Source organism: Artemia sp. Qi Xiang Cuo, chromosome 10 (genome assembly GCF_049724085.1).
Source record: "Artemia sp. Qi Xiang Cuo chromosome 10, ASM4972408v1, whole genome shotgun sequence".
Lineage (NCBI taxonomy): Eukaryota > Metazoa > Arthropoda > Branchiopoda > Anostraca > Artemiidae > Artemia > Artemia sp. Qi Xiang Cuo.
In genome coordinates this window covers 3086923-3100761 of record NC_142803.1, presented here as the reverse complement: position 1 = coordinate 3100761, position 13839 = coordinate 3086923, and the positions used below count along the sequence as shown (strand labels likewise).

General features: G+C 34.7%; 1 protein-coding gene across 1 annotated transcript in view; it reads right to left on the bottom strand.

Annotated features, from left to right (window-relative positions):
* The window catches only part of LOC148947363 (uncharacterized), a 43670-nt gene that overhangs the window by 5636 nt on the left and 24195 nt on the right, over nt 1-13839 (bottom strand). Inside the window, exons 2-3 of the mRNA XM_089095776.1 lie at nt 4721-4898; nt 2814-2981 (exon numbers count right to left, since the gene is read on the bottom strand). Of these exons, the coding sequence (XP_088951902.1) occupies nt 2814-2981; nt 4721-4898 (346 nt within the window). The remainder of the gene's footprint in view (nt 1-2813; nt 2982-4720; nt 4899-13839) is intronic.

Genomic DNA, 13839 nt, shown 5'->3' with positions numbered 1-13839 from the left:
TCAACTGAAACAATATTGTAAGACTAAAATGTAGTAATAAATATTGTAATGATTGGATAAACTATTAGGAAAGTGAACAAAACTAATTCATGCAGGTTAATAATAATAATCACTATAAAGACTGGATTCAAGTGATTCTGCAAAACAAACAATACTCACAACTAAAGTCCAACTAAATTCAGACTACTCTTTAGTTCCTTGATGATAATTGGTTAAATCGACGTAGGTTTATCAGAAACTTTGAATTCAGTACAGCTCCGTCTCTTTAAAAGTCTCGCAAACCTTTTCCCCACCGTTAAAGTAAAAAGTTTGAAAAAAAGTCCCGTTAGGATCTGTCCTGGTATATAATAAACCTAACTTTGACATATACAAATTTTGTGACTATTCCCCTTCTGGAAGTCAGTTTTGCAATCCCTAAAATTATTACGAATTTAGTTTTAGTCTCCAATCTTTCAATAAATTTTCCTTTATAAATGTTTGTAGTCGGACTCGCTGTTATAGAAACGTTCCTGGTCACCAGATCGTATTTATGGTAATTTATCTAAGACTAAGCAAAAACTTTCTTCTGAAGTTGTTAGGGCAGTGGCTGGATAGAGAATGTCACAGATTTTGCAGAAACGCTTATTTTATATGGATCTTTTCTAACCTTTTACGTCGAAATTTCACCCGGAATCTAGGAATTTCTGTGGTCTTTGGAAGTTACCATAGTCTCAGTTTTAGCTTGGATATAAGTAGAATGTGTTTCGTATTAAAATCCCAACCAGTTAGCAAACAACGTCAACTACGGCTGACTTCCATCTTCTAGACATCATCATGGAGGCCATCAGTAAATTTAAATGAAAGGCAAAGAGGATGAAAACAAGGGAATTGTGAATTGGTCCTCAGTTTTATAGATTATGAGCAATCGTCCGATTCTGTTGATAAAAGAGCTTTAGTAAAGGTTTTATCCTTGTATGGTATACTAGACATACACATTAAAGTGATTAGTGCTATGTACGAGAATAACACTGCTGCGGTTAAGGTAGGAATTGAGGTTAGCCGCTGGTTTTGTATTAAATCAGGACTTTAGCAGGGTTGGTTTTCTATCCCCCTTTATATGGATTATTTTGATGGACTTTGTCTTAAGGAGCACAGGAAAGGCAATCAGAGACCATGGATTCAAATGGGGAGGAATAAGTCTCCTGGACTTAGATTATATTCATTATTTTAACGTCCTGATGAAAGTAGGAAAGGAATGAATTAATTTTTAAAGGTTTTGTGAATACATGGTGCTAAAACATGTTTAAAAATTAATGTTAAGAAGACTAAGTCACTAAGGCTAGGAATAAGTGAAGATGAAAAGGTGACGTTGGGTAATGAAAAGACTAGAAGCTACAGTGATGACAGTGGTCAAATATGGCTCTGAAGCATGGGCGCTCCAAAAAGCGGATGAAGATTTGCTAGAGGTTTTCCAGAGAAATTGCTTAAGGATTGTTCTGTATACCCGGCTGACTGACTGTATTTCCAACAATAGGCTATACCAAAAATGTGGTTCAATGCCGTTCTCTAGGGCTATAATGAAAGAAAGGTTGATGTGGCTAGGGCACGTTGTGCGGATGAAGAATGACAGATTGCCGAAGATTGTTCTTTTCGGCCAACGGTCCAGGGCTAAAGAGAAAGCAGGTTGTCCACGTCTGGGGTGGAGGATGTCATAAAGAAAGATTTAAAGGAAATGGGAACTTGGAGGGCGGGTGTAAAAAGGAAGGTTTTGAATAGATTAGGATCGAGGAAGAGCAAGCCTAGCTGTGTTGGGCTCAAGCAGCTTGGTGCTGCAGTGAGTTGTTAGTAGTAGTAGCAGTAGTATGCATATAAGGCATTATATAATCATCCCCGCAACTCTCAAGACATTCAAGTTCTTCTAACTCCAACAGTCAGATCAAATTTGAATCTTTTGGTTGTGTCATGTCCTTTAGTATGCCCTCCCTGATTGGGCTCGTGAATACCACTCGGTTATGAATTCCGACTGAAATAATAAAAAAAAAATAGTTGGTTTCATAACAATTTCTGTTTATTACTCTTTTGGCTTATCTGATTTTTATTATAAATGTTTGGTTTCTAATGAAGACGGTGTAGGTTTTGCTGAGTAAATAGAAGATATTCGTAAAAATCACAAAAATATTTCCCTCTCTCTCTTTCGTTCCAATTCCTCTCTGTCTGTATTTTCTTTTCTCTTCCACCTCTTTCTGTCTGTCGGTAATTTCTCTTTCTCTCATTCTATCTCTCTTTTTTTATGTTTATGAGCTAGTGTTCAAATAGTCAAGGCCGTATCCAGGGGGGGGGGAGGGGTTACCCGGTTTGAACCCCCCCCCCGAAATTTTTGACCGAGCCGAAAATAAGTCGAAAATTAGTAAAACCTAGGTAAAAATCAGTAAAATTAGTCGAAAACTGATTCAAAAATTAATAAAACACCCCCCGAAAAAGTAAAAAATTAGTAAAACCCCCCCTGAACAAAAATCCTGGATACGGCCTTGCAAATAGTAGATGTATCTTTTCCTTTATAGGCCATGGTAGGTTTGTGAGGAGCAGTGCTTTGTATTTCTAGTATGATTTAGATCTTTTTGTTGGAGAATTTATCTTTGAGAATTACGGAATTTGGTCTTTTGTATGTAAATGTATTTTATCTTAGAGACGAGTTTACCGATGGAACTTTGGACAAAGTTTTTTCTCCTCCCCTTTTTTGATACTGCCGCAAAAATTTCATAGATTTTGGTTAATAAATATTTGTATTATGAAAATAAAAATTAAGAGGAAATATTTTAAAAATCAAAACTTACGTCAGAACTGCTGTTACAACTTCTCCCAAGAGGCCGCTATGAATGATTGGATTACTTTGTAATTCACAGATTGTGCGAAGGAGACAAGCTCTGCCATCTAATCCTAAAGAAGCCAGACCAAACTCTATGGAACGAAATACTTGAAGCTGATCTGTTTCAGCCAAACTCCTAAATAGTAAAGAATAGCAAAAATGATAAATAAATGACAAAAAATAAATACGAGAAATTTGTTTGAAAATGTACCAAAACGGTGAACATGGAGTGCTTACCATTTTGGGTAAAAATAAGCAAAAATGTCAGGGAGAGAATTGTCCTGGAAAATAATGGTTTGGGAAATAATAATACTGAAAATAGCATGGGAAGAGCATCTTGGGGCATAGTGTTTTTGAGCAATATTCTTGGTAAATAGAATATAAAATTAAATTTTTGCGTCGTCTTAACATTTTATGAAGGATTTTACGAACAATTGTGTATCCACGAGATAACAACATTTTAAAAACTCATTGTTTAAAGCGTCCTTGAAGAATATTATTGATAAATTTTGGGCTCAAATTATGAAAATTTAAGACATAACTTTCTTATATTGTTACTCTTTTATTTATTCTATATTTTTATTGATCGTTTTATCTTATTTTTTTACTGACTAAATATGATTATTTAACTTAGTTAGTTATAAGATATATCTTATTGTGGGTGCTTAAAAGTGTTAAACATACTGTAAGAAATCAGGGAAAAAAAAAACCAGGCCAAAAAAGGTTGCAAATAATAATCTACAGAGCAATAATGCTAACAATTAATCTGTAGAAATCAAGTGGTACATAATAAATTTAAGCATTATTCTTTGGAAGTATAAACTAAAAATATCTAGAAGAATTTCCATCTAATGTTTCCCTTGGGTATATTTGCGCCGTCGTAAATTTTTTTTTTGAATATTCTTAGTAATAATTCTGCTTCTCCTCTTGCTGTTGCAATTTTATTTTTGTGGAGTTGTAAGGACAGATTGTTGATTAACTTTAACCGCAAAATTCACAAAATTTGAAAAACTAGGATTTAATTATTAATTGCTTAAAGTTTCGAAGACCTGTTTTCTCTATCAGCATTGCTTCCAAATGGTGTAAGAAAACCTAAACAATCCGTCGATCTAACAGATTGGGTTAAAGAACAATAAGCTGTTATTACAATAAGCTCAATAATATGCCACCCGACCGGCATCGGTGTTGATTACATTTTACATTTTAAGAGGTCAATTACATTTTAAGAGGTTGATTACATTTTAAGAGGTACTAAACCATCATGAAATGAATACATGAACGAAATTAGAGTCACTCCTTCTTGCTATTCGATAGACCACGCCGTTTTATAAACGGATTGGCTTGACTATTCAGCATGAATAGTGATATACGAACTGATTTTAACTACATCAATAATTGGGAATTCAATTGCAAATATACCCATTCCCGGTCTTTGGATAAGGATTGATGAAACAACCATTATATGTACAAATAGACCTGACAGAAGCAGATTCTCTAAAACTAAAATAATACTGAATTGTCGACCCTATTGTAAGGTACGTTTGTAGCTAGGGTATCTGGGAAATCAATATTGAAAAAAAAAAAAAATGAAAAAATAGGCCGATCAAATGAAGATGCAGAAGATTATAGAAGAGATATTATTACTTTCTTTTTTGCTTAGAGGAAGGGAGCGACAGCTTAGACCCTTTGTATAGGATTGCAGACATTTATACTTTCTAAATTGTTTGTTTCAATTTAATGCAAGGATTCCAGGGCCACTAAAAAATCAGACTCCTTAGAAATCAAGTATATGGACCCTCTATATTGTTCACCCAGCCTACCCTCTCTTACAAGTCCATTCTGTGTCGGTATTCATAATGCAAACAAGTAAATTACCTTTTTTTAAGGAGCCCTTCCGATTCATCAAATAAGGAGTCCAAAAGTGTTGTTATAGCTATATAAACTTCGAATATGCCACGGACTGATAGTTTCCCTCCGCTCTGTGTTATTAAAGGAAGACTAAATTGGTTGTTTATTGCCCACCTGGGACGGACTAAAATCGGATCTGAAGACACTGAAAAATCAAATTAGGGTTATTAGTTTTCTGCTAGTAAAGAGCCACACTTTGACCGTAAGGATGTACAACAGACACAAACCGACATCAGCACTTTGAATAAAATCTAAGTAATTTGTTGACTAGAGGCTTATCACGCACTAAGCTTTTAGAGGCTAGGCGCAACGAATCGTGTAATAAAAAAAAGTTTCTGCGTTGGACGGAAAAATTCTTTTTTTAGGATTATCTGCAGAAGGGCTAAAATAAACTGAGTCTTGATATTTCTCAGTGTTTGCAAAACTCTATAAGACAAGCACAAAACGGAGGCTTTACAAACGCGCTTTAATTAAAATACACAAATTACTGTTTTCAGTAAAGCGCTAGATTTACAGAATTCTACAAATATAGGAAAAACTCATTAGACAGTTTATTTGAACCAGCATTTCGGATATATGTTTCATTAACTGCAAAACAATTATTTTTGTTCGTTTTAAGTTCTTCTTTCCTCTTTGCTTCCATCATAATAAAATTGTTTTTTTTATTATTTGTGGTTCGTTTTTAAGGCATAATAATATGAACAATAGACTTTGTAAAAATATCTTTTTGTGGATGAAACTAAATCAGTCAAGATAAGTTTGTTTTGCTATTTTTCTTAATCGGGAATTAAATATATCCTTTAATTTGTTCATATCTTAAACTTTTCAAAAAAAAGTAAATCTGTAATTTTTGTGACATAAAGTGTCCAACGAATATAATTTAGTCGGTATCTTTAAGGAGTCTTATAAAAATGAAATTATTTATGATCAACCCTGGCAAAAAAAGACGTATCAGGACTTCCCGTGCGAAAAAATGATTTTCCTTGTTGTTTAAGACAGTGAACTGTAATTCTCCTATATGAAGTGTTAAACTTGCACAAAAAGTAGGAAAATTCTCCTTTTTCAAAGATTCTCAAACAATTTTCGACATATTTCTTTCAGTAAGAAAAATCTGAAGAAAATTTAAAATTTTATTCAGTAGATGGGTAACATCGAATATCCTGTATTGATTGATATAAAAATTTTCATATTACGTCAAAAATTAAAATTATTGAACTGATGAAAGAACATAGAGGGAGCAGAGGGTAAATTTATTTAAGAGTAGGGCTCAACTGATATGGACCTTTGAGGTCGAATACCGATACCGGCATATCGGTATCGCACCGATACGATACCGATATAATTTGTCGATAAATTTCTCTCCGTTAAACGTTACCCAAAGTTTCAGTTTAAAAACGTTACATAAAGTTTACATCCCCCCCTTAATGTGAGTTCCAACAATTAGGCCCTCCCACCTTACAACACCCCCTCGTCCCTTTAGCTATGCCCCTGACTGTTTTTTTTTATTGAATCTTGGATATTTCACCACGCAAGTGAACATTCATTAAACAGAAACCGTATGGTTTATTTCTTGAAGTCATCATACATTTAGAACGTTGCTGCCTTCAACGTTGCGTATTTTGACTTCATTTGACTCATCTCTACTACTTTCTCCACCATGGTCAGACTTAGCTGGTGGCTCTACTGCCAAGGACTGGAAAAGCAAAATTACATGAGGAAATCTGGTGACATCTTCTGGACAAGTTGTAACTAAAAAAAAAATTTATCGGCCGATAAGCAATATTTTATGTCCGATATCCGATAATGAAACTGACATTCATATTGAACCGATAATATTAGTCGGTTCTGGTTCCTCCGCTCTGTCTATTAGTCGGTTCCTCCGCTTTTTTAGCTAAAGTTCTTGAATCTAAAGTTCGAATTTTGTTCCAAATCTTTAAAAATGACCCCTTAATTACAAAGGCCGTTATTTAGAATAAATAGCTCTTATGAATGTATTAAAAATATTTGGCTTAAAGAGCGAGGTATTGACTAGGGGGTGAACCCAATCATACACGTAATATTTTCTGTTCGTTTTAAGTTTTGATTATACTCCTTATTTTCATTTGGAAAACTTGTTTTTTTTATATCTAATTTCTGATCTTTTTTTAAAATAATGCTGGGAAATCCGTCGCCCCCTTCATAGCAGAGTCCCTTCCCTCATGAAAATTTCCTTCATGGAAAGATCTTCCCACCTAACTAACTGTCGGTTCCTCCGAATTTTAGCTTAAATATTAGTCGGTTCCTCCACTCTGTGTTATTAAAGGAAGAACAAACCAGTTCTCAACGTTCCATCTGGGACGTACTAAAATTGGATTTGCAGACACTGGGGAAAAAGTTAAATTGTTAGTTGGAGAATTGCTTAATTAAAACACCAAATTCCTTCTTCGGGCGGATACTCCTCTTACCAAAATTTGTTTACGGATGAGGCATTACACAAGATCATTTCTATATCTTTTCAGCAGTATGAGATTTACCTTTGATTTGGTTAATTAACAGTCGACGATAAGACAGAAAAAGTTAACATCCTCAAAAGTTTTGCGTGTCCTTGCAAGGTTTATTAAAGCTTTTGACCTCCAGTCTGGAAAAAGCCTTGGCGGGACGACTTTATGAAAGAAAATTGCGAATAACAAGAAGGAAAGCTCTAGCGTTGGGCTTATTATAGAGCCTTTTGCCTCCCATGCATTATCTTTTATTTTACCCCCGGCCACGTCGTATAGAAGATGTAGCGATAAAAAAAGGGGCTGGACTGTGTTAATTGTGGTATTAAAGATTGAAAGCGTCCAATGTAATATTATGCTTTCAAGCTGTGAACTTATACCTTATAAGTTCTCCGATAGCGCCACTTATAGCGCTAAAGACTGTGCCATATGTAATATTATTCTTTAAAGCTGTGGCGATTAAGATGCGCCAAGTGTAGCAATGAAGTCTGGGGCCACAAATGTAATATTATGATTTAAAGCGGTGTACCAATCGCGCCACTCGCTGAAAGCGAGAAAAAAAATGCGTAGCTATAGTAGGTTAGAAATTCTCCAACTATCAATTTGGGGGCGTAACCTTGCTTCTTAGGGTTATCACCGTGTCGAATATCTCTAATGTTATGTAGAAATCAGATTCCTGGGAGCGTCACCGATGGAGGCATACGAACTAATTGCCTGATGTACGATTAGATACAGATATATAAAGAAAACAAACACAAATAGAAAAGCAATAGATTTATTAAGACTTATATTTTAGGTGTACAACAATGTTGCACTTCAGCTGATGACAATAGTGGCAGGGATAACAATAATGACCAAGTCTCTACAATGACTGCATAATAATAATTTTAATAGCAATGCCTGAATGCCAATAATAATGATTCTGATTTACGAATGCCTCGAAAAACACTTTTTTTCACTATATCATACAAATATAGCTTCTGCGCTCTACTAGCTTTTTCACGATTGGCCCAAGTCCTGAGTAGGGGGCCGCTAATTTGTGCTTATGTTTGCAAAGTCACTTCATTATGCTCACTGACCGTCCAATAATTTGTTTTAAATATTTCTCATGATTAAACGTTATAACTTAAGCTTCCTGTGAATTCTGTATCTGATGATTTTTTTATTACCAAATATCTTAGCGAAATTCAAAACCAAATAGCGTCGTTGTTTGGCTGAGGCCAAAACGCAGTTTCTCTGTTTGCTGATTAAGAATTTAGACTCTTGGAAACAGGATTTGAACTTAATTAGGGGAAGTTTAATTTATGTCGGACTTATCTTTAGAAGGAAAAATTTTTTGTATTGTAAATATGTAACATGTTACTCACGGTACATATTACCCTTCCCATTATTTAATGACGTCCCGTCATTAGGCTTGCTTGCCCTTGGGTTTTTGAAATATTCGCGATTTATTTACTATTGGTCCTACGTAATTTTAATTGACATTGTATTATTTTACACTTTTATATAAGCTTAATCAGGAGTGCAAAATTTTTCTCTATTACTTTTCTTATTTTTTTTTTATATATCCCTTTCTAAAGTTCATCTACCGGACTGAGATTATCTATGGTTCTAGCCTAGCTACTATACTAAAGATTTTTTCTACATCTAACACTGATGAGTTTTACATTTCCAGCAAGGTTGAGGCTATTTTACTTTTACTATGAGGTTTTTTTTTCTGAAAATTCACCTTTTACAAGTTTTTATCCTTTGCTAACTATAGGATAATTGTGCTTCCTATCTACGCTAAATTAAATGAATAGTACGACAACACTACACATAACTCTATCTGAACATCTAACACTACATATAAGAACGATTTAAAACACACAATATTAAGTTTACCACATTCACTGGTAAACATTAGAACACTTTCACTGGGAATGTTTGCTATGTAATATTAATGATAGGATATTGGAGTTTTTAAGTTATCAAATTTATTAAAATGTAACAATTGTAAATTCACACCTATTCCATCACCATTCATGTCTTTTAGCGTACTCAATCCTTCTGTTGTAAATTATGGTCCCTCACTCCTTTCGTCTTGGCAAAAATTTTTATAACACTTACAATATAGTTTCTTCACAGAACAGTTTGAGCATGATTATGTTCATCTTGGACGAAAAGCTTTCTTTAATTGTCAAATGGGAAATGATACTCCCAGGTACAGGCGTGTGGAATTTTGATATCAGAGTTCATTCTCACCAGCTGTTTTTTGGATAGTTCATAAGGTGCCTTATCATTAAGGGGTTGAATACTGGGACTGTTGAGATTTGGGACTTAATCTATTATTATTGATCTATTAACACAGTCTGGATTGGGTTGATTTTCTGCTCAGCATATCGTTCTTGGGATATTTTAAAGTATATAGAGAATACAATTCTCGTATAAAGTTGTTCGTTTGTGCACTTTGAGATTACAGTTCTCTTATAAAATTGTTCGTGCCTGGCTTGCGTCTATTAACTTTTGCGGTGATTTCTTGGTTAATCAAGGGGAATTGATGTTTGGATTTGGAATGGGTCGACATCAAACTTTAGTGACTCCTTCAACATATTTTCTTTAACTTGTGGGAGGAGTATATTGTCGCAAAGGGGATAGTCACTGGGGTTAATTTTGGTCTCTGTAATTCAATAGTTGGTTTCCAGGTCTACTTTTCCGAAGTTATCTCGTAACGTTTATGGGATAACAGAGATATTAACTTTTTGCATTTGATAGAGGTTATAGGACGGATTCCAAGAAATGGTCGAAAGGGGTTAGACGCGTGAATCTGTGACACGTAAATTATTTTTGGGACCATCAAATATCATAACTATACAGTCGTATGGTACATGGGTCCATAATGATTATCAAGGGTGATATTTATGTACTTATATCTTTTACTGGTTGATGGGGCTCTCAAGATTGATGTGATTATACAGTTCGATAATGCAATTGATACTGAGATTTAAATATAGTTTTACCTGATACGCAATATGGTTCGTGGTTGAGGAAAAAACGATCAAAGGTAACTATAATTTTCGTAAGCAATCTGGGATGAAAATTGCCTGGAGACTATGGTGAGTACTCTTCGTTGGTTGAGGTATGATGAAAATAGATGCTACTAGGTTGTATCTGCACTGGACAACTCATTGTAATGATCGATTTCCAATATGTCAATCCACTTCCTGGAATAAAAATAACGAGGCAGAATCACATGTTCTTTAAAATCAAGTAGTCTTAATTCATAATAATCAATACGATTAGGTGCATTTTGGGGTGAATGTTACCCTACAAGACAAACTTAAATAGATACACTAATATTACTACATGAATATTGATTTTAATAAAATGACATTATTATCATGTAGGTTCCAGATACATAGAGTTCCCATTGGGATATCTAAAACAGAGATTTCTTTTAACTTGTTTTGAGAAAGGAAACGACGATACAAGGCTTATTTAATTCTTCGACACTTATTTAATTCTCCCTTAGATTTAAAACAACCCTTTAAACATAAGTTACTCTACATTGTTAAATTTGAGGTCTCAGTTTACAACATATTTCATGCCTTCATTGTTCACGCACGTCCCTGCTGTTTAAGAAACACATGTTGCAGCGTCATAAGCAAATGGTTTTACGTAAACGACACTTAAAATGAGGGAACAGGACATAGTAAGGACGAGTGAAGACCTCTATACCCACTCATTTTCTATTGTCTTCCCTTTTTGTTGGCTTAGACGTTCTCATGGGGTTCCGGGTTTAACTTCTGCATTTCAGCCTTTTCCTCTTGCTATTCCTTCGGGTTTTGCCTCCTTAATTTCAGAATTTTGTCAAAGTTAAAAGCCAGTAAGATCCCCATGGTCACGAAAATTATGAATACGAAGAATAAGGTCAGTACTCAGTCGTATTTTCAACCAAAAATTGGTTGAGAATAATCCGTATCTGTTATCCACATACGTTAATCTCTGGTCCTCATTTGTAAATAGGGGAATCTGGGAGTCTAACGCTTCTCTTATTTTTGTAAGCCTTAATGTCCCTTTAATCTTTTCTATTTTCGATCATAACGAGGTTTTCATTTCCTCACTTTCTATATTGGAAACAGTGTACGACAGGTTAATTGGCTTGAAATTGATTATTTTAGGACTTATTACATTTACGCTCGTGGTAATTAAGGGCGTTCGAACAGTTGACTCTTTAGTTACAAGTCGATATCCTTGTTTTATGGTTATCGTACACACATCATGTAACAGTAATTCTTTCCTATAACTTGGATTTATTCTTTCTGTATTATTATAGCAAGACAAATTTCCAACAGTTTTTCTTGGAACAGAAAATAACCAAAGATCATTTCTAAGGTGTATGAATATTTCTCGTTTAGTACTTCCTATCACGGCTTCTTTCAGTTGGACTGGATACATCGTACTGGAATGGTACGGGTAGACTTCTTATATTAAAGAAAATTATTCGAATTAATTATATGCAATGTTACTTTTTAATTAGAATTTGTTTTGGGAACTGATATATGTTGAAAAAAATTTTCTATAGCGTTTTTATAATTGTATGATTTTTACTTGTGAGCTAAAAGTTTTTTAAATTATTATTCCTTTATGATGCCTATGCATAAGAAATCTTTTTTTTTGTATTTTTAAGGGTATTTTAATCTGTCCGGTTTCTTAACCGTTCTACCTGAATGTGTCGTTACTTTTTCTTCTGTTTCTTGTGGGTTTTTCTTTTTAGGTTTTGAGCGATATAATATCAAAATTTTTGAATTGTTTTTTATAACACTATTGCCTTTTTAATTTTGCTTCTTCCTCGTGAGGTGCTGCTGAGGTTAGTTTTGACTTTCCTGTTTCTTTAACTACCGTATGGTCTGATTCGTCGTCAGACTCTTTGGAACCGGTTTCAAATGATTCCGCATTAGAACTTTTAGAGGTTGCACCTCGCATTTTTGAGGTATGACCTCTCCTTCCTTCGTAAATTTCTACTCCTCTGGAAGTAAAAGGTTTATTCTCCAAGTCCTCGCTTTGAGTTTTCATCTCGGGAGATTTGAAAGACTCTTGATAGTTTTGAGAGGAATCAAAAGATTTTGCAGGGTTCCTCCACTGTTTAAATGCCATGTCTTCGGGGGGTTGGGGCATTCTTTGCACTAGTGTTTCCCATCATGAAGTCCACTGTTTAGGCTTGATCTTGGACACAGTTATATCATGATATTGTCCTTGCTTGTCATTCTTGGGAGTTTGATTTTTAGGCAATGTACTTTGACTCTTTTTTATTGGGAAATTTATTAAATCCATAGCTTCTCGCAGATTTGTTTTAATTGAATTTGTGGGAGGAGTTTTCTTTACAGTAATACCCGGAGTTTCTAGAGTTCTGTTCAATTCCTCCTGTAATGACAGGGGCCTCTCTATTGGTGTTGCAGGGGAAACCATATCGTCCGGAAATTTTTTGGGGGAACAAGGGGTCGGAATTCTATCACGGAAAAATTGGGTTTTTGGGAATATCGTACAATCTAATTTTCCTGCACTCTCCGTTATGAACTTTTTGGATCTTTTGGCGTTTTTATTCTTACTGGTATTAGGGTTTTTCTCTTTGGATTAACTAGATTTTTCATAGCTAAAAATTCTTCAAAGTTTTCCTTGTCACTATCATTCTCGAAATAGTCTTGCTTGAAATTAAAGGGTTTTAGCTCTGGCAATCTTGATTTAGGGGGCTCATTTTCTGCATCTGACGAATCGGTAGACGGGGGACACGGTACCCATCTTTCTGGAAATTTGGCTCTTTTCATTCGGCTAACATGCGCCTTGTAAGTTCTTCCACTATCTGGGTTCACTATTTTAAAAGTATAATCGTTATCGTACTTTTTGACTATTCTGTATTGTCCAGAATATTTGTTGGAAAGTTTTTTGCCTTCCGTCTTTGCCTCGTTCTTTAGGTAGACGCAATCTCCTATCTTGAAATCTATGCTCCCCTTGACTTTGGGTTGGTTTCTTAGCTCTTGAATTATTTTACATTTTTTCAACTCTTGCCTAACTGTTTTATAAGTTTTCCCCATCTTATTTATGAATTCTTGTTTGTAATCCTCCGAGTTATTGTAATATTGCCGGGACTCAATAATCTCATCATACGGGATTCTAATATTGCGATCAAATAGTACATAAAAAGGGTTTTCTTTTGTAGTTTCTGACTAAACAGTGTTCATTGTGCTAGTTTAAAAAGGTAAAAATTGATCACCGAAATTCCTGCGGTGCTTTGTGTAAATGCTTGACACATACGAAAAAATTTTGTCCCTATTGCTTATTTTACCATTAGCTTGTGGGTGATATGGGGAAGTCACCAATTTCTCTATGTTAAGAAAACTCATTAAGTCTTTTGTTATTTTTGAAACAAAATTGCTTCCGTTGTCACTTAAAACCTTATTTGGAATGCCAACTATTAAAGATAATTTTGCTAAGGCCTTATTCGTGGCGTAAGTGCCTTGATTTTTTAATGCTTTTGCAAAAGTAAATCCGGAAAAGTGATCTATAACTGAAAGAATACGAATGTGGCCTCTGTTGGAAACAGGTAAGCCTCCACTGGTTCCATATAAATCA